This window comes from Arachis duranensis, chromosome 4, assembly GCF_000817695.3.
Source record: "Arachis duranensis cultivar V14167 chromosome 4, aradu.V14167.gnm2.J7QH, whole genome shotgun sequence".
Classification (NCBI taxonomy): domain Eukaryota; kingdom Viridiplantae; phylum Streptophyta; class Magnoliopsida; order Fabales; family Fabaceae; genus Arachis; species Arachis duranensis.
This window is the reverse complement of record NC_029775.3, coordinates 3,842,104-3,868,428: the sequence shown is the minus strand read 5'-3', so window position 1 is coordinate 3,868,428 and position 26,325 is coordinate 3,842,104. Positions and strand designations below refer to the sequence as shown.

At 32.1% G+C, this 26,325-nt stretch overlaps 4 protein-coding genes across 5 annotated transcripts; 1 reads left to right on the top strand and 3 right to left on the bottom strand.

Moving 5' to 3' along the window:
* The first annotated feature begins 10,293 nt into the window (after positions 1-10,293).
* LOC107482660 (uncharacterized) lies at positions 10,294-13,366 on the top strand. The gene is made up of 7 exons (XM_016103183.3): positions 10,294-10,502; positions 10,986-11,216; positions 11,304-11,444; positions 12,062-12,170; positions 12,298-12,359; positions 12,567-12,670; positions 12,794-13,366. Exons 2-7 carry the CDS (start codon positions 11,124-11,126, stop codon positions 12,900-12,902), a joined length of 618 nt encoding a protein of 205 aa, XP_015958669.1. The 5' UTR covers positions 10,294-10,502; positions 10,986-11,123; the 3' UTR covers positions 12,903-13,366.
* A 667-nt stretch (positions 13,367-14,033) lies between these two features.
* Positions 14,034-14,750, bottom strand: LOC107482597 (uncharacterized). The gene has a single exon (XM_016103121.3). The coding sequence runs from the start codon at positions 14,684-14,686 to the stop codon at positions 14,204-14,206; it is 483 nt and encodes a 160-aa protein (XP_015958607.1). The 5' UTR covers positions 14,687-14,750; the 3' UTR covers positions 14,034-14,203.
* Positions 14,751-17,573: 2,823 nt separating this feature from the next.
* On the bottom strand, positions 17,574-21,634 carry LOC107482662 (uncharacterized). The gene is made up of 9 exons (XM_016103184.3): positions 21,120-21,634; positions 20,828-20,889; positions 20,255-20,309; positions 19,928-20,026; positions 19,597-19,683; positions 19,246-19,362; positions 18,921-19,013; positions 18,743-18,773; positions 17,574-18,070 (listed from the first exon to the last, which is right to left on the bottom strand). The coding sequence occupies exons 1-9, from the start codon at positions 21,213-21,215 to the stop codon at positions 17,883-17,885; spliced, it is 828 nt and encodes a 275-aa protein (XP_015958670.1). The 5' UTR covers positions 21,216-21,634; the 3' UTR covers positions 17,574-17,882.
* Positions 21,635-22,065: 431 nt separating this feature from the next.
* Positions 22,066-24,724, bottom strand: LOC107482663 (uncharacterized). Of its 2 annotated transcripts, none has more exons than XM_021139859.2 (2): positions 24,476-24,724; positions 22,066-24,349 (listed from the first exon to the last, which is right to left on the bottom strand). In XM_021139859.2, exon 2 carries the CDS (start codon positions 24,249-24,251, stop codon positions 22,401-22,403), a length of 1,851 nt encoding a protein of 616 aa, XP_020995518.1. In that variant the 5' UTR covers positions 24,252-24,349; positions 24,476-24,724; the 3' UTR covers positions 22,066-22,400. The 2 variants fall into 2 exon arrangements, with proteins under 2 accessions (XP_020995518.1, XP_020995519.1); XM_021139860.2 differs by having other exon boundaries at positions 24,480-24,724.
* Positions 24,725-26,325: the final 1,601 nt, after the last annotated feature.

The following is a 26,325-nucleotide window of genomic DNA, read 5'->3' as shown; positions in this document are numbered from 1 at the left end:
AAAACCTTTTTTTTTTTTTTTTTCAAAAAAATAAAAAAAAAAAAAAAAAAAAAAAAAGACTTGTGTTATTGTGTGTTATAACTTGTAACTCGCTACACTTTTTTAACCGTCGCCATGTCTTCTCTTTTCCGGAATCGTAATTGGGAAGCTTCAATCACTCACCCAATGTGCCAAAGGCTTTGCCTCTCTTACGTAACATATTTTCATTTTATTCCTTCCCCAAACAAATCTAAACTAGATTCCACTTTTCCTTTTTTCTTAATTCTACTATTCATATTATTTAATGGGATCCCGCTAGGAAGATAATGGACTATTTGTACAATGTGTACAAACTCCTGACTTTTTGGATCTAGCACTCTAATACAATATCATGATATCACTCATCTCAAAAGCTTCAGCGGATGAAAAAAAGTAACACTAATGATTATATCTCTAATACTCCATAAATCTCTATTGTATACATTATACAAATATTCCATTAACTCCTCATACTTTCTCTATTTCATGTGTTCACGTAAAGTTGATACTTGAGAGTCGTTAGATAATTTGATTGATTTGATTAAATTTTTATCTAACAGCTCTCAGATATCAATTTCATGTGAAGTCGACTTCACCTGAATTTTCACATTATTATTATTATTATTATTAAATCATCTTCGTCTATGTTTCAACCACTTCAAAATGAGTTATAAATTATATAATCTACATTTTTTCTTAGAATTCATATTTTCGTAAAGAAAAAAAAAGTATTAAGTAAGTCATTCAAAAAATTGTGTAAATTTATAAATATCTGAGATAAAAACAAAAAAATTTATGAAAATTCTTTGACAAGATGGCAAAGAAAACTCTTCAAAAGATATCAATTCTTTAAGTTATTTTTACAAAATTTTATAAGTCCATCGTAATTTTTTTAAAATTTATTTAATATTTAATTTTTAAAGAACTTACAAGCCTACCATAAAATTGTCCAGACAGTTACAATGACATTAAACACCACAAAATCAATTATCATCAAATATCAATCACTTTATCTTCTTATACAAAGCAACTCTATGATGTCAAAAAGCACACATCAAATTAATATTTATAATCAAATTTTACAAATATTATAATTAAACGTTCCAAATAACATGTAATCAAATATTACTAGAACATTTTAAAAATAATATAATTAAACCAAATATATACACATAATCAAAGTTATAAATAATATAATCAAATTATATTTACAACTGTACTAAACTTTATGGAAAATAATTATGATAGGAGAAAGTACTATTTTTAATTTTGGGTCTTTAACTAGCAAATTCCTCTAATTATGGTCATAATTACTCTTTGACTTTAGTTCGAATTCTTTTGATACTTAATATTTTTTTATTAATTTAATTGTTCATTTTCTTTTTCTATGGTAGTTGTACATAATTAATAAATTTTATTTAATATATTTAAATTCAAAAGAAAAAATAATATTATTATAATATTATGAATATTTGTTAAGTAAATACTTAAATGGATAATAAATATACAATAAGTAATAAGATTATTAAAATCTGCAAATTATAAAAAAAAAACTAAATAAAACTATACTTACTATGAATATGAGAAAGCATCAAATATGAACAGAGAGGAATGAATTATGTCAGACTTTATCTTCCAAAATTGGGTGACACAATTAATACTGCCATTTATTGTGGGTCAATGGCTAATTTGTAAATTTGATCTCAAGGACTGGTCTCTTTGGTAAATTCACATGAATTTTTTCACTCAAGTGGAAGTGCATTTACAGTTACATCCTTGGCAGTGATTTGAGCATACCAAGAAAATTATGCTGACTCCACTCTTCAATAATACTCAACACAACACACACACTCAAAATTTCTTCATTTCCGAGCCCCTTCCACCTGCTCAGCCATTTCTATATGGCTATTTTATTTTATTTTATTTTATTTTACATTTATTTCATTTTATCTTTCTCTGGGCCCCCAAATAATAATAATGGTCCCCAGCTCAGTGAGTTGTAGTATTCAATAATTAAGTTAAAATAAAATAATATAATTATATTAGTACTAACTTGATACTTTTTTACTAAAAAGCAAATAGTACATACTTGCATTGGAAATCTTATCTAGCCATTTCTAGCATGATTCTAATACTGGTGGACACATTAAACATAGTTTAAAAGAATTTAAAATTAGTTTTTAAAAACAATCATTGATTTTTTTCTGTTGATACTATTTTAGTTTCATTGATTCCGTGAAAAAATAAAAATGTAGATTTTCTTTTATTACATAAATGACATCATTATTTATGATGATGTCTACTACATTATCAATCTAAAAATTGGTTTATGTGATAAATACCATAATCTATAACGCAATATTATATTCGAGATTTCTTTTTCAATAATAGGAAGAAATCATTTGTGACTTCAGTCTCATTCATGATAAATCAACAAGTTATGTCAGACTCTAATGGTATAACCCTAATCAAGGATTGCTTAGAAAGTAAAAAATACTCTATTTTAACTCTATCCAAACATTTTTTTATTGAAACCAGAGTACGAGACTAAATGCCCAAAAGAAACGACACCAAAAGAAAAAAAAATAGGTACAAATCATATAAGATAAAATTATAGGTTAGTTAAAATAAATAATAAATAATATTTTAAATATAAACTATTTATTAAATAATAATAATACATGAATAATATAAAAATGTATAATAAATTAAACATGTTATAAGTATAATTATAAAATATAATAAAAAATAAAATATATTATAAATATAATAATAAAATAATAATATTATAGCACATTGTATGGTTTGGATTAGATTGGATTGGTTTTAAAAAGTAGATCCAAAATCTAATTTAATTTAGCGGTTTGTAAAAAATAAAATCTAATCAAATTTAAATTAGTACGGTTTTAATCGGTTTCGGTTTAGATTGGATTGAATGAGCGATTTAATTTAGATCGGTTTGTATTTGACCATTCCTGCGTACATCTATTATTACTCTATATATTCTCCCATTATTTTTTAGCTAAAAAATCCTTTTGACTAGAGGATTAAACATACATGTAAAAACATACACCTATAGAATTCTATGGGAGTGCCCCAAATTATTGGGTTGTTTCATGAGTTTTGGTGTCAAATTTCAGTAAAACGAAGACTCGTCTTGGTTCAGTTATAATGGGCTCTAAAAAAAGCACGTAGTCATATAGCTTGAGCTTACGAATAACAAAGACATGTTTATTCCTTAAATCATTGATATCCTTAAAATAATGGGTATTCATAAAAAAAAAAGTCAGATTATTGTTTACCCTTTTTATAAGCCTATACTCTGTTGGACTTCTCTTTGACTTCAAAAACAGTTCTAAATCCATTGTTAATATTTTAGGGAGAAAAAAAAAACAAGACAATTTGCAAATGATGATTCAAAATAACTATATAATGTTGTGGATGTGGGTTTGGGTTATTAAATTTGAGTTGGTTGAAGAGTAAAATATTAATCTTAATAGTCATGACCTTATGACATGAATTTTTTTATTTCATTTTAATAGGTAAAATTTATATTTTAAAAGAGATATTTTTCCCCTTTGTATTAAAGTAGAAGTATTCTATATTGTATGAGCAATGTTAGAAAACCAAAAGGGTATTAGTCAAAAATCAGCCAAATATCTTTGGGTGAATTTAAAATTTTTACGAGTTAATATATATGGATGTTTCTTCTGCTAAGTATCAGAATATTTTTTTTCATACTAAATAGATGTTTTTTTATATATTTTTCAAATTTTTTTGTATTATAAATGTGAATGTCTCTATTTCTTTAAAAATTTTATATTTATTTTTTAAATTTGATAGATATTTAATTAATTTTTTCTAAAATATAATTAGATGTTTCTTTTGTTAAGTACTAGGATGTTTTTTTATATTAAATAAATATTTTTTTATAATTTTGTAAGTGTGTAGTTTGCAGTCTCTTTAATCATCAAAATGGCACCTAATATCCCAAAACACAGAGTAACATCTTCGTATAAACAATGAAATCAGCTTTCTCCCAAATATTGCAAACAAAATTATCAATCGTCTCTTGACCCAAGTAGTTAGCACCGTCCAGCCAATTGGACCTCAGGATCCCAACCTCCAGCTGGAACACGTCGCAAATGTTTTTAAACCATACGGTGGTCTCCAAGATAAAGTTTTTAATCCTTTTAAATTACTACAAGAAAGAGAAAAATTGTTTCTAAACCATACGGTGGTCTCCAAATAAAAACAAAGTAAATGAAGCATGCTGTACCTTTTCAAATTGATCAAATCCATCTAGTTGATTAAGCAACTCCATCAGTGTTTTCTGAATCTTACGATCAGCAGTGCATCTGCATTGGTGAGAGAGAGAAGTCTATGTGTGTGATTGTTGGAGGTGAGTAGGTTAATGTGAGAGAAAAGAGGAAGACTTTTATAGATTTTAATTATGTTTACTTAATTAATTTTAAATTTTTTAAATTTTAAATTTTTTAAATTTTAAATTAATTATTAATATAAATTAATGTAATTTTATTTAGTTTTTTACTGATAAAAATGAAATAATTTTTTTTTACAAAATTTATTAGTAAAAAGTTAAAAACTAAAAATTTAAATAATTCATTTAAGCAAAGATCATTTATAATCCATAAATAAATATATTTTTATAATGTCTGAAACTTGAACTTTGCGAATTTTTAGTTTGAGCATAAAATACTTCCAATATTAATAACATCGTATTTGTCGTGATCATATGCATTCAGTTAATAAAAATGTAAATTAATTAATGAATAATGTTATATGATCAATAAATATTATTATTTTTTATCAGTAATAATTTGTATTTATCTTTATAGATATTTTACATACAAAAAATATATTATTTATATTTATATTTATTAAAATTTTATACATATAAATTAATACAATTTACATACATAAATTAATAAAATTTATTTGTTAAAAATAATTTAATTTTTATGATGATCAAATAATGATAAAAATATTAAAAATTGCTAGCCTAAGAAATTAATATGTTAATATAATAATATCTACTAATATATTAGTAAAGATAAATATAGTAAGAAAAATATTTGAAGAACGGGATAGATAGTTAAGATACTTGAGAAAGTAAGAAGAAAGTAAGAAAAAATTTCACTGTACATAAAGTGCGAGTGTTTTCCAAATTTAGGAATAGGACTTTTCCAAAAATAGCCTCCAAATGGTGTATTGGGGGATGGATGAGTTTGGCAACCAAGGCATGCAAGAGCTTCATTCAAATTTCACATGGGGTATGCTGAGTGATTGAATAGGAAGATTGAGAATAAGAGTTTTGCACAATTTTAAGGGTGACAGGGGAAGTGGGGCTATTTATGAAGCTTCACCAAGAAAGAGTACAATTCTCATTTCTCACTTATGTAATGGCCCCTTTCTTTATAGCACTATAGCTACTACATTTTAGCATGCTATGGGAAATTAATAATGCAACTGCAGGTGTTGAGAGAACCTTTGACAACAATGGAATTTTTTCTCATCTTACAATTGTTTTTGTTCTGTATGTATGTGTGTATACTTGGGAAGTTGGAAGATGCATGCATGTCATTCAGATTTCACTCACATGTCTTTAATTATTATCATTACTATTGTGACTGAACACATTGTTGTAAAGATGAAAATGCTATCGGTTTATATGTTCAAGCATTTTCTAATTTATTTATATTTTATATATCTTTACTTCTTTCTTTATTCTTTGCAAAAGGTTGCCAAACATATAATAAATATTTAGCTCAAAAACATGTGGGAGAGAGCTCATGAGTTTTATATAATAATTAATAATTCGGCTTCGCTACGTTACCAACAGCATATCTGCCAACTTCTGCCAACTCTTGTTTATAATTGTGTTTCATGAAAGTGTGTTCGTGGATGTGTCTAATAAAAATGTATTTTTTATAACTGTGTTTAATAGAAGTGTCTTTATAGATATATTTTCTGGACGTGTCTCTTTATATATGTATTTAAAATATATTAATTATTAGACACATCTATGAACACACTTCCATGAAACACAAATATAAATAAGAATTGGCAGAAGTTGGCAGATGATATGTTGGTACCCTATACTTTTCCTTAATAATTTGGTACCTTACCTAGCTTCTTGGTTTTTCCTCAATTTTCTGTTTCTGCCAAGCTAAAAGGAGAAATAATTTTTTTCTTATGGATTGAATTATGTATTTTATATTAATAAAAGTATTTGATTTAGCTACTCATTATTTTAAAATTCCTATACAAGTATACAAACAATATATAATTGAATGACATTATAGAACATCATTATATGACAATTATACCCTTTGCTCCAATGTGAAAGCTTATGCTAAGAAAACATTTTTGTATGTATATTGAATAAGCTTCTCTCTCTTTTTTTTTTTGGGTCATAATATATTGAGTAAGCTTATGCGCACATGCGCCCATAGTTATTATGAAGAAGCTATATCACTAATATAAATCTTATAGTTTGCCACTAAATTTGATGATTAATTAGAAACGTATTTGTTAGGGTTTTTTGCTTTTATTTTCTTTACGTGGAGAAAAATTTAAATATTAGTATCCAGACCTATAAATAGTTGAAGTTGAAGTGGCTGAAATGAGTTAGATTTGAGTGAGAGAAGTCTCATTTATAGAAAAACACACCAAATACTAGAAAAAAAGAGAAGAGAGAAGTTATTTTCGCATATATACAAAGCTGTTTTTGTAAATTGATCGCTGCGGATTCATTAACCGTTCGATCGTGTTCAAATTTGGATAGTATATTTCAGTCACTTGGTTTTTTATTTTTACCGTTCCTATATTTAATTCGATGTCTGTAGCTAGAGATATTAGCTATACACAGCAGTTCTATTTTTGTGATATTTTCATGTTCTTGTTCTTGTTTTGTAAATTTTAAAGTTTGGGTTGTTTGATTTATTATATGCGTATTTTGTGAAGTAATTTGTGACTTTCTTATATCCTATTTTTTATTATAGTGAAACTATTTCTTGGTTTTAGTAACTTGTAATTTTTACTTCTCATATTAAATAAGTTTTTTATGTTAAAAATTTTGGTGTGTTGACTGACTTCTATTTTTTTTTATGTGATTTTCTATTACTATTAAGTATTATTATGCTATTATTAATACTTATTGTAAATAAGTATGATTGTTATTTTAATTTGTGTGAGTAGAAAATTGTGTATTTTATTCTTATTAGCATCCTGATGCTTTGATGCTTTGTAAATCAATCGCATTAACTGTAGATGAGTAGTGAAGTGCAACATAGGCCATGCCACATGCAATATGGACTAGGATTATGGTTCTAGATTTTGATGCCCCTAATTTTGTCACATGCCCAATTGCCCATAACTTTCCGTTATTAAAAATCTCTCACTGAAATTTTACATGCGTGTGGATTTTGTAAACCAAAGACAAATTATGACAGACTTGGTATGTAATGTAATGTAACATGAAATATAATAATAGTTGGAACTATAAGATACTTATTCACATGGCATTTTCCTTTGCGAGAGTGGGGTAATAACGTAAATGCATAACAGTTAAGGGTTTGAATTGTTAATATAGAGAGTGAAAAAAAAATTAACAAAAAGAAAAAAAAAACGGATTGTTGGATAAAAAAATTACTGTGACTAGTTGTGAAAAATATAAATAAGATTAGGTTTGGATAAAGTTGTTTTGTTTTATTTTTTTGAATTTTTTCTTAATTTTTTTTGGATGTTTTCTTTTAAGTAAATAGATGTTTCTTTTTATGCACGTTGCTGGAAATTTCTTTTCTAAATTTTGAGATATTTTTAAATTTTAAAATATTTTTTTATGGTTGGAAAGAGGAGGACGCAGGACATGTGATAGAAATTTGTCTTGGAATGCACGAGAGGAATTACAAATAAACACATGGTATTGTGAGAAGAGAAAAAAAAAAGATGAAAAAGAAAAAGACAAACATAGTACAAATATTGGGACATATTTTTTAAAATTTAAAAAATTAGTTCAAATTAATTAGTATCCTAATTGATGACCTAATAAAGTTAATATATCTTTTGGTTATTAATTGGTGTTTTATTACTCTTTTATAGGGAATTTTTTAACTTTAAATTTAATTTAGAAAAAGGAAAACAAAGGTTTAAGTGAGCAATGCTTTTTCTTTATTATTACTTTATATTTAAGTTAACATTAGCCAATTCTTTTTTTATACACTAAAAACGCTAAGGTCAACATTATTCAAAAAATAATTTTATTAAGTAATCAAGAGAGATTCTGTTAATTTTTGTCAATTTTTATTGGGTTAGACTCTCAGAGTCCATGTAAAAGAAAAATATATTTACAAAAGACACCTCTATTTAAAAGATACGTCCACTTAATATATTTTCATTAGAAAACACATGTATAAAAAGACACTTCTATTAGAAGAACATTCATAACTCACATTAATAGATAATGCATTCGTTATTTTTTCTCGAAATATACGTTCCATCGACAAAACCGTCAGAAGATACGGAATTTTTGTTCGCGGCTTCGATATGATGTCGAGGAATACGCGTTCGATGACAATCTGGTAATGGAACACGTACGAATTTTCGCGATAACAGGTTTTACCGTCATGAAAATAACGTACACCAATGAACCAGCGACGAAGCGGTTATTGCGGCTGTAACAGCAACGCCCCGCAGCGACAACGAATCGGCACCTTGTGAGGAAGATGACCGCAACCTGCACAATAAAAGCTTCTACCGGAGCAAAACGGTCGTGCATCAAAGAGCCAGTGACATAGTGGTTGTGTGCGCTGCAACGACAGCAAAATGGTGCTATGACGAGAAAGAAGATGCTGCGATGATAAGAGGAGGACGGACGCTGATGAGTAATCACAATAACCTTGTAGGCGATTATTCAACACAATCTTTATTATTCAAATTTCTCGTCATTTTTTAGAATTCAAATTTATTAAAATAATTTAAAATTATTAATTATTAAATGAATTGTCAAAAATTCAGAGATTAATTTTGGTATCCAATACTTTTTTTTTCTTATATTTTTTTTCTAATCCATTATAGTACTGAATCGTATAAATGAATCCACCTGAAAAGAAAGGAAGAAATTCCATCCTAAACTGAAATCAGAGACATAGAAAGCATCAAAGGTTTCCTCGTTACCATGGAAATTGTCATATATATATATAGTTGTTGTCTTGCTGACGATGAACGTGAAGGACGAAATTTAAGTTTTATTCATTAATTACTATGCTTATTAACGTGTATATATAGTTAGATTCCACTTTAATTAGCTAGGTTCAGTTTGCTTTTCAACCAAGTTATTAGTACAGTTTATTTATGATTGTTCCAATCCTCTGTAGTCTACATAAGCTACGTTTTAGAAAAAAAAAAAGTATGCTAGATCCAATGCAAGATCAATCAAACAAAATAATAATCTTATAATTTAGTTTTGCATAATTTAGTAATTTTGAAAATACTAATATTCACCGTAATTAGTTACTCCTTATACACTCTAACGCAAATTCTCAAGACAAAAGTGCTATTATTATTATTATATTATTATTATTATAAGAAATATTATTGAACTTTATTAATAAAAAAGTCTAAGTATAAGAAACAACAATTATAGTGATCCAGTGCTAGAAGAGGAGAAATAGGGAAGAGATTGTGAATTTGTGATGGTAGAATCCAAAGTGATGATGAATGATGATGGTTGAATTAGAGAGAAGGTGAGTGCTCCCTAAATGTGACAATTCGAACCTTAGTAAAGATTAAAGAGAAGCCCCCCTAGGATATTTTTTTTTTTTTGTGTGTTCAAAACCCAATACAACAAAGAGTTCCTCAAAAAAAATATATATAACAAAAGAGACACTATAGTTGTAAGGTTATACTATTTTTTCTTTGGTACACTTTAACCCTTTAAGTATGTTATATGTATATATTTTAAGTATTTATCTTTTTACTCCTCTCATCATACATTTAAGACATACAAATAATCTCCATAAAAAAAGATGTACAAATATTCAATAGTATATATAATATTTTTTAATAATATACAATTTTTTAGTTATAGAAACCATATACATTATTTTATTGAAACAATTCTATTTAATATAAAATTGTGAAATCTAAATTACGTTATCACTAATTTAATTTTAATTAAAATCAAATTTATAAAATTAATTTGATATAAATCCTCATGTGCAAACTTTTAATCCAAGCATATTAGAAAATCCAAAGGAAAAAAAAAAAACATCCATAACAAAAATAATTTTCGTAACTGTTGCTGGGTTCTTGTTACGATAAACGAAAAAACAAACAGAGCTCTCTGCATCTGGGTCTCAGGAAACGAAGAAATCCCTCTGATCCAATTCTCACTTTCATCATCGCCATCGGATCTCTCTTCAATCGCCGTCCTCCGCCGTTCTTTCCCGTCGCCGCCGCTGGTAAATCCATTCAACACCTCTCTTCTCTTCCATCTTATTTTTCCCTCCTTTCCTTAATTCCCGGATCTGTTGCAACTAAATTGAATCATCTTACAGTAGCTCCAATTGGTTCATGATAGAACCCCTCAATGATTCGCATCTTCTATTTTGCAACGGAGAATTTTACAGAAATTTGTGCATTTCAATATTTGTATCATGCACGTAGGAATAACTAGGTATATGATTGAATTGACACTGATATCTGAAAGAGCTTCATTCGTCTCCGTGAAATTTGATATAGCAATGTTAGACAGAAGGGAAAACAATTACCTTTTAATTTATCTTTTTGTGTCTGGTAATGTTGTTCAATTAGATTTGTGCATTGCCAAATTGAATATTGAAAATTTTTTATACAACTGTTAAATTAGAAAGGGGGTACTTGTATTTTAGTTGAAGTGAGTTTGGTTCAAGGTAGCTTACAAGTTACAACGCTTGCTTGTACAGAAAGTCTGAGTGCTGTTCTCGCTTTCGGAATTGTGAACTTCTTGTGAACACATAAGTTATCAAGTGAAATAGCATGAGCTTCAGATTCTTCTGTTTCTGAAGATTGGGAAGGGAAGTGTATTAAAGTGAGCTGCAACGATGTTTTCACTGTTTTATGGTCTTTGGAAGTATCTGTTCAGTAAGATGGAGCTTCACGTACTCATTCTGGGGATTGACAAGGCTGGGAAAACAGTAATGCATATTTCGAATGCCATATTTTTACAAAATTGTTGAACTTTGTTATGTTTCTCTGAGTTGCTGAATACATTAACTTTACAGACTTTGCTGGAGAGGATGAAGTCAGTGTACTCAAACATAGAAAGCCTTCCTCATGATCGAATCGTTCCAACTGTGGGGTTGAATATCGGTCGTATTGAAGTTGCAAATAGGAAACTTGTGTTCTGGGACTTGGGAGGTCAGGTATGGGCATATGTTAGAAGGATGAATGATTATTAATTTGCTTGGTTCCATTTTGAGCTGCTTGTTAAAATTCTCTTATTCTACAAGTGTAATGTCTAAACTAATAATCATCTACATAGTTCCTGACATGTAAGTTTCATAGTCTCCCTGAAACAACTAAGTATGATTAATGGAAGAACAAGAAAATGCTTTACTTTTCAGAACTTTCTATGAGTAAGTTGTTTATACTAGATGGTTTAGACTTCTCTAAATTATACTCACTGTATATTTGAACTGTCACTAGAACTAGTGATTTGGACAATCAGCATTACCTTTTGCATATCCGAAACTTGATTTTATTTGTTAAATTTGGCAAGGCTGAAGGAGATTTTAGAATTGAGAAATTTGATCCCGTAAGCATAAAGAACTAATTCATTTCTTCAATTTTAGTAGTAAGCCTGGCAGGAAGAGTAGGTATAACTTGATGCGAAGCTTGCACTGCTCTCGCTTTATCTTGTGTTTCTTCCCGTATTCATGTTTTTCTTTTGAAAAGAAATTATCTTGTTGAATTGGATTGTTGATGGGGGATGGGAAGGAGGATATATATTTAAGGTACTGATGCAAGTTCCTCCTGTTAGCCTGGTCTTCGCTCAATCTGGGAGAAATATTATGAAGAGGCGCATGCTGTGGTCTTTGTTGTAGATGCTGCCTGTCCCTCAAAATTTGAAGATGCTAAGTCTGCACTTGGTTAGTTTGACTTGGTTTTAGTACTTATATAGTTCTATAAGGCATTGGCTTGGTATTGAAATAATACTATGTCAATTGTGAAACAAAACCAGTGATGCAATAACTTATTAAATGGCTTATTTACCAGAGAAGGTGCTTCGGCACGAGGATCTACAGGGAGCCCCCCTTTTGATATTAGCTAACAAACAGGTGTATATCTATCGTCTCCCTTTCAATCATTTATAAACCTTATAGAATGACTAAAATTTTAAGGAATATTGTTGTTCTAATGCTTATTTATCTTGTACATGTTGAATGTCTCATTTAATTTCCTTCAACCTCAAGGTACCAGTTATGCCCATCTGGGAAATTGGCAGAATGATAGTAGCCACTTTCTTAACATTCTTGTGATTGCAGGATCTTCCGCAAGCAGTATCGGCCGACGAACTTGCACGTTGTCTAGATTTAAAGAAGCTGGAAGAAAGAGTTCACATGTTTGAAGCTGTGTCAGCCTATGATGGGTAAGTTGGGCAGTTGTATGATCGTATCAACTTTCCAAAGTTAATCCACAACAAATGATAATCAATTATCATTTCAAACTTTTACCGAAGACAGATATCTGAGGTACTTTTGAAATGATGCAGGATTGGAATTAGGGAAAGTGCGGAATGGTTGGTTGAAGTGATGGAGAAGAGTAAGAGGACCGAAATGTTGAGAGCGCGGGCAGGTGCAATGGGTCAGGGTCCTGCCTAAAAAGGTCTTACAATTGAGCCAAAACTGTTTTTCTGTTACTTTATAGATATGTAAATCCAAACTGGAGTATACAGGATTGAAATTCATTTAGGAAAAGGAAGGGAAAAGAACAATTTGGAATTAAACTGAGCCTTGAAAAATTATGTCTTGTTAACATGTAATACAAACAGTTTCATATGAGAGGCTCAGCCTCCATTATTTCATAGAGCAAGTTTCCTTCAGACATGCCCGAAGAATCAATCTGTCAGGTGCTGAGCTGGAGGGTTTTCTGCTTCTGCCACAGTGCATCGTTTTGTCAACCCTAGATTCTGTGCTACTTATTTGATTGAATTTAATTTACTTTTCTCTGTAGCATTGTATAGGCATTGCACTGCCATTCAGATCAATTGATGAATGACTTTCCATAAACAAATTAAATTTGTATTGAAGATAATGTATGGTCTGTCCATTATTTTTGCCTTTTACAGTTCTGTACATTTTATCATTTTTCTGCCAGAGTTTGACTCTTACATGCAGAGGTGGGTAACTTTGCTCCTTGCATATCAAGTTGGCAGGAACAATTTAATGAACTGCCATTGATTATAGTCTAGTGATTACAGAGTCTATAGGCTTTGAAATTTGGTAATATAATGTTAATAATCTTTACTTTTTATTTAGATTCTTATGTACCTGAATGTCACCTGAACTATCCACCAGTGAGCGTGTCATTGTTATTTGCTTCTTAATTTAGGTATGCCGAAATTAACGATTAAAACCCTGTACTAAACCTTTAAGTTGGAGCAAAATAAGCTTGGTTATTTTGTAGTCAAATAATATTCAAATATTCATTTCAGGCCTCCTTGTTCAACTATACTGATAAGGTTTCTATGTAAGACTAAATATAACCCGTGTCTTTGCATTTGTTTTTGTACAGTTAAAAGTTTTTCTTTCAAGAAGAAAACAAGTGTCATTATAATTTCCGAAAAATAAAGATAAAAGGGCCTACACATGTTTTTATATTATGATAGTAAGCAGAAATGCCTTAGTACTAGCCCAAAACATTAGCATAGTAAATCCTTAGTTTTTAGCTATGATTCATTGTCTGATTTCTTTGTATATCATCCCAAATGACCGGGTATCATAACACAAACATCACTTGAATGCAAATTCTCATTCATGTTGAGTAATCATCAATTATTGCCATTTGCCAATCAATAACACACAACAAAAGGAAACTAAAAGAGCAAGAAGTTAAAATGCCAATTTCTTACACAACATACTCAACTCTTGTACAAACAAACAAGAAGAGTTACAATGAAAATTCAGCAGAAATCTGGCCGGTTTTGCTTTCGAACCGATATGAAACCCTTTTGCTGATCCCTGAAGACTCTGATCTCAGAAGATTCTCTCAAATCCTCAAGGCTAATATACTGCTGCTTAACCATCCTCATGGAATCACCACCTATGTCATGAATCCAAATATAAGGGTGGGAAGTTTCATCATAGTAATAGAGCAAGCTCTTCAATCCACCTCCATTGCCGCCACTCCTACCCGGCATATAAGCCTTATATATTCGCTTACTTTCCACCCTCTTTGATGAACCCGGCTTCAAAGTGTGAACCTTCTTCAATATTGATCCCACCCTTATTTGCAGCTCCACCGGCCGGTCACTTAAATTCCATATCCTTGTCCCCAATCCATAGCCTTGAGTCCGGTCGCAGCAGCTATCGAAGCAACCACCGAGAGATCGAAGGCTGAAACCTCTCACTTTCCCCATGAAGGACACTAAGTCCTTCTTGGTCATCTTAAGTTTCTAGGTAGTGTTATGTTACTATGTTTTTGTGACAGAACTATAGAAGATTCAGTTATTTATATAACAGCATAAAAACATGCCCTTATAATAAAGTGAGTTTCTTTATTTCTATTGTTAATTACTTTTGTCAATGTACCAAGTATCAAGGATCTTTAAACTCTTGCTTGTGGCTCAATCAAGATGCTTGTAAGCGTTTTAAGAGGTTAAGATCATAAAATATCAAAGATAAAAGACTATTGATATAGAATAATGTTTATCCCTTCCATCAAGAAAATGGTAGGGTCCCCTTAAACGCACCAAATTCAACACAAGACAGTGGGTGAGTTTTCTTGCACTGACAAAAATGTATAAAATTTCCAGAATCAAATTATTTCTTTTTTTTATTCTTTTTTGAATAGGAGGAAAAACAAAAACACGCTATTGGCAACTATACAAGGCAATTCACATATTCATGATGGTGCCTCAACTTTTATTATTAGTGTCACTTTCTTTAAACCAGTTTTCAATGAAAAATTCTCCTCCAATAAAAATTTCATTCCTATGGTAGGTATTAACCTCTTAAAATATATATAATGTGAATCATTAAGCATGGAAACAGAGGAAAGTACAAAGTTATGATACTTGAATTAACTTAAATATGCATGCTAAGCTATGACATGCATGGCAGTGCAAGTTGGCAATAATAATCTCATCATATTATGATGTTCACAATTCAGTGGAAATATTCCATATCAAGGGACAGATCTTTTAGTCATCAATGACAACTATAGATTTTTTGTTGTGACCTACCTCTCTCCTCCTTAGAAAATTATCCTGAGATCCACTTATAGAATATTTCCTTCACATGTGAAGGATAATGTTGCAATTCTTCATCTTTTGCTATGGTAGTTTTCACCTTATGCGTTGCTTGTGATTCCTGATTTATTTTTTTGACCCATAATCATATATATTAAACTTGGTTAAACAAATTACACTTGGTTTTTTTTATTCAATATAATAATAAAATGATTCTTTTACAAAATTTACACTACTTGAAGAAAACCAAATATATATATATAGACATACACACACATTGGTCTTCACTTAAGTTAGTTGTGTATTTGGTTCATATATATGTGCATCTTGTGATTCCTTTCTTCCCTCTCTTAAACGACGACAAACTTTTTCAGGACATAATCCTAGATAATAAGCAATCATAGATAAAGTTATACACTCACTTTATGCGTTTCTTCCATTTATTTATTTATTTTGATGTGGACGCTTCTTTCAAATTAATACAGCTACGGATGCACAAAATATAAGAAAGTGAATGATTGGGACAACTTCCCATCAATGTGTTAACCTTGTGAAAAGAAAAAAAAAAGTTAGGTAATTTGTTTAGGTAAGTTTTCAAATATACCTGGAACTTTAATTTTAATTAATTGAAAAAGTATATGGAATCAAGAGGTAATCAGCCAACAAGTAAACAAATTAACTAATTTATAATTATATTTAATTAATTTTATTTGTTTTTAATTTATAATATTTGATATTAATTGCTTCTCACCTCAAATTAAAATTCTGAATGATACTTTGGAAAATTAGGGACGGGGATTACGGAACTCTGCTTCCAACAATCCCAATTCTTAGTACATGAGAAAAATTATAAAATATATAAAAGAACATCCATTTAGTATGAAAAAGAAACATTATGATATTTAGTAGAAGAAACATCCTAATGCTTAACATAAGCACCATCCATGTAGATATTTTGGATTCATTCAGAGATATTTGGCTGATTTTCTTGCTGATACCTTTTTGATTCCTAGCATTGTTCTTAATTAATATATATATATATTTTATAATTGAAATCAACGATTAAAATTATTAAAACAATATTTGGTACACTTGAAATTCTTTTGTTTATTTTTTTTTATGAAATAAATGGGCAGTTTTTATTTTTATTTTTTAAGTTATTTAAGATATGATCAATGAATTATTACTATATATATAAAATAAGATTCAAAATCTCCTTACTTATTTAAACAAAGAAGTGAGCTTATCACTTGACGTTGGTTATAAATAGTGGCAACTGTGCAAAACTTACAGATCAGCATGTGAATCAACAGAAGTAAAGAACACTAGATTTTCCCCTTACTTTGAGAGTTTGAGGTGCTACTGCTACACAGTAATTTACTATACGAATTTTCGAATATACGAATAAATGTTAAAAATTCTTTAATGTAAATTTGAACAGAGAACGGTTCATTATTCGCATTCATAAATCAATACTGCTTACACAACTAGCCAACTATTTCACGATTTGTGCAATATCGATGGTGACAAAGAAAGTAAGAAACACTAAGGTTTCTGAGGATAGGATTGGCCATTTTCCAATAAATTCGAAGATCTGCAAAATTGTAGTGAGCCAAAGACAAGGATAAAAAGAATGATAAATTATATTGACTTTCCCTGAAATTAACAAATATTACATACATTCTTTAATTTGATTCTTTTACGTTCACCTCTCTATGCGAAATATAAAAATATCGTATTAACATCATCTAAATATAATGTCACCTACCTTCCAAAAAAGTTGGTGTCACATTAAATCAAGAGTACTATGCATACTATCTAACCTCATGAACATAATTTAAGCTAATATGTTGCTATGTCTCGATAAATCTTAGGAATGTTTTCGTCAAAATAAAATACGGTGAGAACTTTTATGTATTAATTTTCACTCAATTTTTATCCCAAACCACGGGAATACTTGGGTATATTTGATTGGATGGTGAAAAAAGAGTTAAATTCCATACCCTTAGCTTCTCATTTTCAGCAGTCAAAGATTTCAATGAAATACATATGATCAGCATTTTAAAAAGGTAGAGATTTACGCTGAAAAGCAAGAGAATAGAAACATCAATATAGAACCACAATATATTGTGGGAAGTTACAAAATAATATTCTATCGTGGGATGAGCCTAGCTGCTGCTGTTAGACAAAAAGATAATCAGTCAATGATCTCATCATCTTGATTGTAAGGATTACCAATTTTTGTCAAACTATATTTCTAATGTTGGGACTGTACAAAACAAATAAATAGGAGCAGGAATCTCCTGCTTCAGCATTGGATTTTTTAAAAAAAAAAATGAACACAGCTTCTAGGAGGTTGGGTGGACAAAAAGAATTTACACAAAAAGAGATTTTACTTTTCATGGTCGTCTTCTGCAGAATCTTCTACCTTAATTATCAGAGGTTGGTTGAGATCTGTGGATGGTTCAGCTACAACTGGTAATACCGGCGAGGCTGCGATGCCATCAATCTCTTCATTTTCGGCTAAGGCTTTGTCTAAAGCAGCCTTGGCAACTCTAGTAACACATATCATCAGAACCACTGCAGAGAACCAAATAACAAAGCTCAGTCTTGATCAGATAAAAAATTGGAATCCTAGTCTTATTTGATACAACTTTCCAAATGAAAATGCTTGTAATATCCAAGCATCTGCAAGCAATGGCAACCGCTGGGCAGCTGTGAGAGACAGAAAAAGCTCACCAGCCTTCCCAATCAAAGAGAAGAAGAGCAAAAGAGGAACAAAATTAAGAACATGATCTCCCAATACTCCAAAATACCAGAGGTTCTGATATCTTGTTTCAGCTAACGTTTAAATGCTGCAGAATCATATTTGCCCCGAATGCTGGGGAGTTTTATGATTTTTTTTAAAAAAAAATTGAGTTTTGTCCTGTTGTTGATGTTGCATATAAATATAGCATGTACAATGGTGTGGTGCGTGTCACATTCACCCAGGCTAATGAAATTATGAAAGTCACATTGCAACAGAAGTTGCACTGTGCATTTGAGCAGCCCCATGCAATCGGTACTCTCTGTTTTTAACAAAAACAAAAACAAAGAAATGGGAGGAGAAGAAACCTCCCATAATATATTCTATATTCATCCGAGACTTTCATAATCTATATATTATTAGAAAAACAAACTAGGGACATATCTGTCATTATGACCCAAGATAGTGTTCAAGATAAAGGCATCACTAGAGGGAAAGCAACTTACCGGATATCAGGAGGCCACAAATGATAAAAGCCTGCATTCATGAGAGACACGTGTTATATGCATGATGAGACAAAGCACACCTAAATGATCCAGTCAAGAATGTAAACATGCCAACTCCAAGGTATCTCAGATGTTCACCAATAAAGATCATAAAGAACGACAGGATAGTATATCTTACCCAACGGGTCTTGGAGAATTCACCCCATCCATGTGTCACGTCAGAAAGATCTTTCAAAGTTGTTCCAACATAGACTAGTGCCAGTGTTATAGGCTGCAACAGTAAAAATATTAGGCATTAACGCCTCAACCTTGAGTTGCTTTAGAAAACAGACTTTTACTTTTGAGGAATGAAAAGTTAATTAACTTTGAATGGATATACTAATCGCATTTTTTAATTCATTAGTTGTTTGAATTATGTGGAGTACACATTTTATATCACTTAACAGAAATGCATTATTAAATAACGCCTCAATATAGTAGATAATAAAGAGCAAAGAAAATACCATCATTCCTAGCCAGGAAGCCAGCATGTACTCCCCTAATGAAACAGGAGTCACCGACAGGAGATAATTCAGCATATTAAATGGCAGCAAAGGAACAAGCCTAAGTAGCAATACAATCTGTAAGACAGATAATTAAAAAAAATGAAAATAAATCAGTTAACAAATAACAGAAAGGAATGCCTAGTCACTAAAACAAACAGCAATGGTCATCTTGAGCAATGACTATAAAATGTGATGAAATGAATTTTACAGACAAGATAAATGGGGAAAACAAAAGGATCATCATATGTTAAACACCAAAAGACTTGAAAATTTCAGAACACTATTATATTATATATAAAACCTACAAACCTTAAAGCCAGATCTCTGAATTGCAATTGCCACTGATCTGAACTGTGGATAATCCTTCAACTTAGAAACAACAAATGATCTCCCAATCTGTATAAATCCATGACAAAGATATATAAATGAAAGATAAAAACTATGCAGTGAGAAAACACATGGACTAAAATGCAGCTCAATTAGAAAGATGAGGGGATTGCCAGAGTCATATATGAAGAAGAGCAAGAGAAACAGTGCATATTGCAATAAACTAATTTCAATAAACTAAACAACAGCAAGTAGTGGACCAAAATTTCTTTTTTTGGCAACTGCTTATCAACATGTTAGTTAAAAAACTTACTGTTCTACCAAGAAGGAACGCAGCTCCTGCACCCACAGTTGCACCGATAGAGTCAGCAATAAAGCCTATTGGAAGCCCAAAAAGATATCCACCGCCAAGCTGAAAATGAAACATCAAATAAAGCAACTTAATTAAAGAATGAAAAGAAATAAATAAATGGGGGCCATGCACCGCATACTAAAAGTCAGTAGACACATAATAAAATCACGTCTAATTGAAATAAGAATTGACAAATTCAAGTCCTCATCGAAAAAGGAAATAAATTGCATTAACGCAGCCAACTTTTAAAAGTTCTGTAGGAAATGACAGTATGTCAAAGGCTCTTACAGTGAGCACTGAAGCTGGAACTGCCAAGACTGTCAAAGGAATGTAAGCAACAGCCCTGAAAAATACCAAATAAACAACGAGTTTAAAAATAAGCCAACATTATATTGTATATGTTGTTTTTCTGTAGACACATAGTTTAGACAAAATATTTAAATGACTATGAATGCTCGGGCTGTGAACAATCTCCTCTGGAAACAAGTTACAGTTCAATTACACTTGCGCTCCAGTTCACCCATTCCGACCTTCATTGGTTGTTCAAAGGGAAATGAAGAATAGCTTAGGTGTATATGACTATATGACCTTATCTTGAAAGATCAAATGGTCATACTCACAAAATAAAAGGAAGATACAAGTCATACTACCCCTAGTTAGCTTAATCACTCTCCTAACCCTTAATTTGATTCAATTTTATCGCTAATGTTTAAAATAAATTTCAGTTTTACCCTTAATCTTTTGACACCAATTGAAACAACTTTCACAGTTATGATGCTATTACATATCAAAGTCCAAACAAACAAACACAAATACATACGCATACACAAGTTTTAGGGATCATAAATTAAATCTACTTACAGTACAACAGGTCCCCAGGGCCCAAGATCACGCTCAACCCATAGCAAAAAGTCCTTCATCATCTGCAGATCACAAAACCGTGAAAAGATTCAGAATGAATCCAGAAACAGATTTATTTTCTTAATTTTCCACCAACGTAAATCCAAAGGCAATCCAGCCACAAACAACGCTAGCTCAACATTTCACATTTCAGAAATGCTACTCGAATAAAAATAGAAGCAATATCCAGAGACAAAAGCGCGTTAATCAAAACACGGAAATGGAAATGAAGAAATAAAGATTGGATGAATACCTTTTCGATGGGGAGAGTGAAGCAGGCGGTGACAACGGCGGCGATGAGGAGGAGGAAGAGGGAGATACGGAGGGCGGCGGGCCATGAGAAGGCCATGTTGAAGAGCCTGCGACGCCAACGCCTGCTGCTGCTGCTGCACTGGTCGTCGTCGTCGTTGAGATCCGACCAATCTTGCTTCAACGAAGAGCGAGCCCTCAATCCCACAAGGTTTGCCAGATTTGGAACCCTATATTTCCCCCAATTTTTTTCTTTCCTTCTTTTTTTTTAGCACTACGCCTAAAAATCCAACAATTTTTTCATTTTTTATTTTTATTTAATCCAGCAATGGTAAAAACGAATAGCGTGGTTTTAGGTCTTGAGTTTGGATTGTTTCCTTGCCTATTATTTGTGTTTTTCCCTCTTTTGCGTCTCTGTAACTGCAACCACTTTTTTGGAGTTAATCACTGAGAGATAGAAGCCAAGAAGAGACGCACAAGGGAACTTCGGTTGGTGCTTCGGGGTTAGTTTTGTAATTTCGGTCCATTCTGTTTGCTTATTCGGGCATTCTTCTACGTCCTACGTGTACCGACAATACCCCTGCCCTTTATGTGCGAAATAAGCAACTCCGTACTTCCTCGCTATTGAAACTTAAAATTATCATTTTTTTTATATTAATTCAATTTTTTAATTTAATAATATATTTTATCTTATATTTTAAGTTAAAAATAATAATTTCTAATCATTCTCTAATATTTTTTTTGGATAAAGTAATGGTGCAAACTGTAAAATGAGTTTTAGTAATTAATAGAAGGTGGTATAATAAATAAAAGAGTACTAGGAAGCTAACACTTTTGTTAAATTCTGGCCAACACTTAACTATTAAAAGAAAATTAAATGATTTTACATCATTAGATTCAATCTCAAACCATTAAAAACATAATTAATAGCTAAAAACTACAAAATGTGCTGGTCCTAAACTTTCTCTAATAGATAAATAAAGTAGTTTTAATAGTAGTAGCGAAGCTGGAATTCCCTCCCCTTACTTATGTAACTTAGTTTGACATCAGCATGCTATCTTATTATCCAATCTAAGTGACCATCCGCTACACTCTACACATGGAGATGGCTTGCAAGAAATAATGAAGCATAGCAAATATATTCTTTAAACTTTGATATATTTGTTTATCATCATCAATCAATAGTAAAAACTGTTTTCAGGAATATACAATACAAACAATCATGGTTACAAGTTACAAATGTATTAACAAGAAAGAATGCTATATCAAAATCCAAGAGTCAAGGCTACCTTGCACATATTGCATTGAGCAGAACATGAACTAACACGAGGTCTACAAAATACAGATGACCCATTTGACCATCTCGCCATTTCATCTTCAAAGGAGCCCTTCCATAGTGAACTCCATCGTTGCAACGATTATCAAAATGCCATGGATATGTCATATCAAAGTTATCAATCACGCCGGTTACAATGCCTGCTTCTTTCAATTTCTCTAGGAATACCCCGTTGAACACCTCCATCTTGTTAGGATTGAATGCTAGTGATCTTGCATATCCGCCAGTTGCCACTGTGCTCCGGTAAAAGAGCCTCGGCGGCACCAGCCCCCGATGGCTCACTTTGTTTACAACATCAGCCCAGAATGATGCTGCATAGTCTGCACCAGCAGAAAATGCTCTGATGTTACGCCAGTGGACGCCATCGTGCAAGCCAGAGTTGAGGATCACAGTGTCTGGGATTGTGTCTTCTGAGAAGTACTTCCTCACCAATCTTCGAAATCCTTCATCCCTTAGAGAATCCAATCCAAGATAGTTCTGTGTTTCATTCCAGTGACCATTGAAAATGCTTGTAATCCTAACTTTTTGAGATGGATCTTTTGGGTTCGAAAAATTCATATCAAATCTTCTAGGGACAGCATGTATTTCAGGCAAATCCAGAACGAAATTGAGCATATTTCTTATCGTGTCAACATGATTTGAATCACCCCAGAAGAAAATCCACCGATTCTGTATGCAATTCCAAGCAGACTTGGATGAATACATCTTGAATGAACAGTGTGCTGAGTAAACCCAACCATTGCTCTCTAGGATCCCCAATGAACCATCACACCATGGAGCTTTGCATGGAAAATTCGGTGCTAAGCATCTATATCTACCATCATTACTGATTTGGCAATCATCATTCTTGCCAAGCCTTGTCCACCTTCCACACCAAACATCCCTATCAAAATCGGAAGCTTTGCAAGTCTCTAGTTCTGGTAACTGAGAACTGCTGTTGTAGAATCTAATTGCAACTTTGAGAACCACACGGTCATAGAAAAATCTCCATGGAGTGAATTTCAGACCTTCAAAGTGTCTATAAAGCAGAATTATAGTGAGATTGTAAAGCCCTTTGAAATCTGGATGAACCTGAAGTGAAATTGTATAAGAACCATTGTTGAAATCCTTCACCAAAGGCCTAGATTTCCATGATTCCCCTGAAAGATCAGTCTCAAAGTAATCCCCACCTAAACAGCGAGGGTTCCCAGAATCATCCAATGCTCGAAAAACGAATTCATGCACATCTCCAGCTGATAGCTCTATCACATTCTTCCCACCATCCAAACCAGGAACCGAAATCCCCACCGTCTTAGAATCTCTACAAGGTTCCCCTCCAGGGGCTAACCATCTAGCTAAAAGATTTGAAGTCAAATTTGGCTCCAATTCACTTGAAATCCAACTTGAATAATGCCCTAATTGAACTTGGTTCACCACTGGGGTTTCAGAACTTCCATTTTTATCAAGCTTTTCAGATACACAGCTAAAGTTCCTAGCACAAACTAGTTCCACTGACACAGAGTGTGTAATGTTAACATGATTATCATAGGAATCAAAGTTGCTAACATTGGTTTGGTTCTTTTGATTGAAACTAAATTGGGGGATAAAAGTGGAGTTTTCATGGGAATGAGACCTTAGAGAGAGAGAATCTTGATGGTACCTCCAAGCTTCAATGATGTTCCTAACAGTGCAGCCATCAAAACTCCAAACCACAACCATTCCAACAAAAACAAAAGCAGTGAGCAAACCAACCCGCCAATTCAGCATTAGATTGCACCACCACAGTGTTCTATGACTATGATTCTCCACTTTCTCCGCCATTAGAGCAAAAACTACAAACTTCCAACTCCAACACCGCGATACAGTAGCAACAAAGCCAAAATCGGATTTTCCAATGCCCAATATAGTAAAGTTGTTAACTTTGACAATCAGAGCAAAAAAGGGTATCTTCAATTGAATTCACAAGAATGATGAAAAGAAAAAAAAATACAAAATAAAAAGCTTCGATGAAAAAGAGAAGAAAAAAAGATAGTGGTGTTACTCACTTACAAGGTGGGTTTCAAAATTCAAACTTTCAATGTCACGTGACTCATGTCAGAGAGAGAGAGGTGAATCCATGCAGAAGAAGAAGTCATGGCAGAGTCATGGTATGAGTATGAGTCTCACAACAATGTTATGCATTCATTTTCAATGGCCATAGTCCATATAGAGTTGAGAATATTATTTCAATGATTGAAAAAGTAAGGGGGGTGCTATGGTGCTGAAGGATAGAATCCTCAGCTGCTGATGCTGTGAGCCCCAATGTGGTGGGAACACGCGTCCACCTAAAATAATCATTGTTTTAACATAAGTTGTGGTTGCAGGTAGCTAGTACAGGTGTGGATCCCACAATTTAGAATGATTGGTCAAATTTAAAGTGCTTAACGGGTAAGTTAAGAAAGATTAATAACTTAAGCAACTGAAAAATAAATATAATGTAATATAATAATTTTTTTTGCTTTTATATCCAGGCTTTAGTTGGGTAGAAAAATTGGCTGGGCCTGGAGACCTTCAGATGCAAAGGAGCAAAAGGCTCCATGTTTTCAAAACCAAAAAAAAAATAGAACGTAATCCGTCAACACCCCTCTACTCCCGTCATTTGTGAAGTTTCCCCTTCTCCCCTGCACTTCTGATGCAAAATCAAATTGGAACCATGCCAAAACCCTAGCCTTAGCTTCCTTTGCGCTAATAATGGCCGCCGGTCGTCCGTCAATGTAGGTTCATGTGGTGCTCCAAGTGTTGAACCATTGTTGGGTGACCGATCGCAGCTACTTGGTAGTACTTGGCGTCCGTCGTCCTTGTCTTTGCAGCCGAGGTTGAGGAACCGCTGATTGTTTGCCATTCAGGTTCGCTTATGCCATCAGCCTTCGTCTTCGTTCCAGATCTCCGCCCTCCTCTCCTCACTTGGCGTTAACCTTTCGCGTTCACCTGCCGTTCATCCTTCGATTTTTAGTTCGCGTTCCTCCGGAAGCCACATCGGTCTGCAGTAAACGTCGGGGAGAAGACCTCGCGCTCTACCTGGCCGGCGAACTGATCTTATATCGCTTGTGTGAGTCCCCAAAAATCGCCAGCAGACCATACACCCACACAACACCAATACTCTCCTTCAACCTCTGCAACTTCTGATTTCTATAACAAAAGGTAAATTTTTTGATTTGGCACTTATTTGTAATTTTTTGCTTAGACTGAATTAAAGTGTACAAGAGTTATGTTGTCATGTCTATGATGTTGATACTAAGCTGTGAATTCCATTATTATGTTTAATTTCACTGCACCCAACGTGTTTGATGTAATGCCTTAATGGTATCTTTGGTTGATTTTATAATTTCTAGCCTTTAGAAACTTAGTAACTTAAGTGCATGTGAATAAGTTCTGGTTTAATGAAACAAAATATAATGATTCTTTAATTTGGATTATCACCATGGAAATAAGTTCTGGGCTAATACTATGCTAACAAATGACATAATAGTTGTGTTAAATTAAGTCGTTGGGACAGGGTTTGTAACGAGAATGATAATTTTGAGTATACTCTGATTAAACTCGACTGAGTCTTGCGTGATGCGTGAGAGCCAAATTAAAGATTGTTCTTGTTATGAACGGGTCTATTTTTTGTTGGGTAAAATGTTTTAGAAGTTTGTATTTAATGGCTTAATTTTGAACTTTTCTTCAGTTAGGTATGTGTTAAAAGAATCTAGTAGAAAAAATAAAAAATAATGTAGCATAAAATTATAAATAATTATTTATTAATCTTGTTATATTAGAATTCTTTCATGAAGTACATGATGTTGCGCTAAAGTTGCTCACAGGTAAAGACACATTGAACTACTTGTTCAAGAGAACATTTGAGATAGCGGAA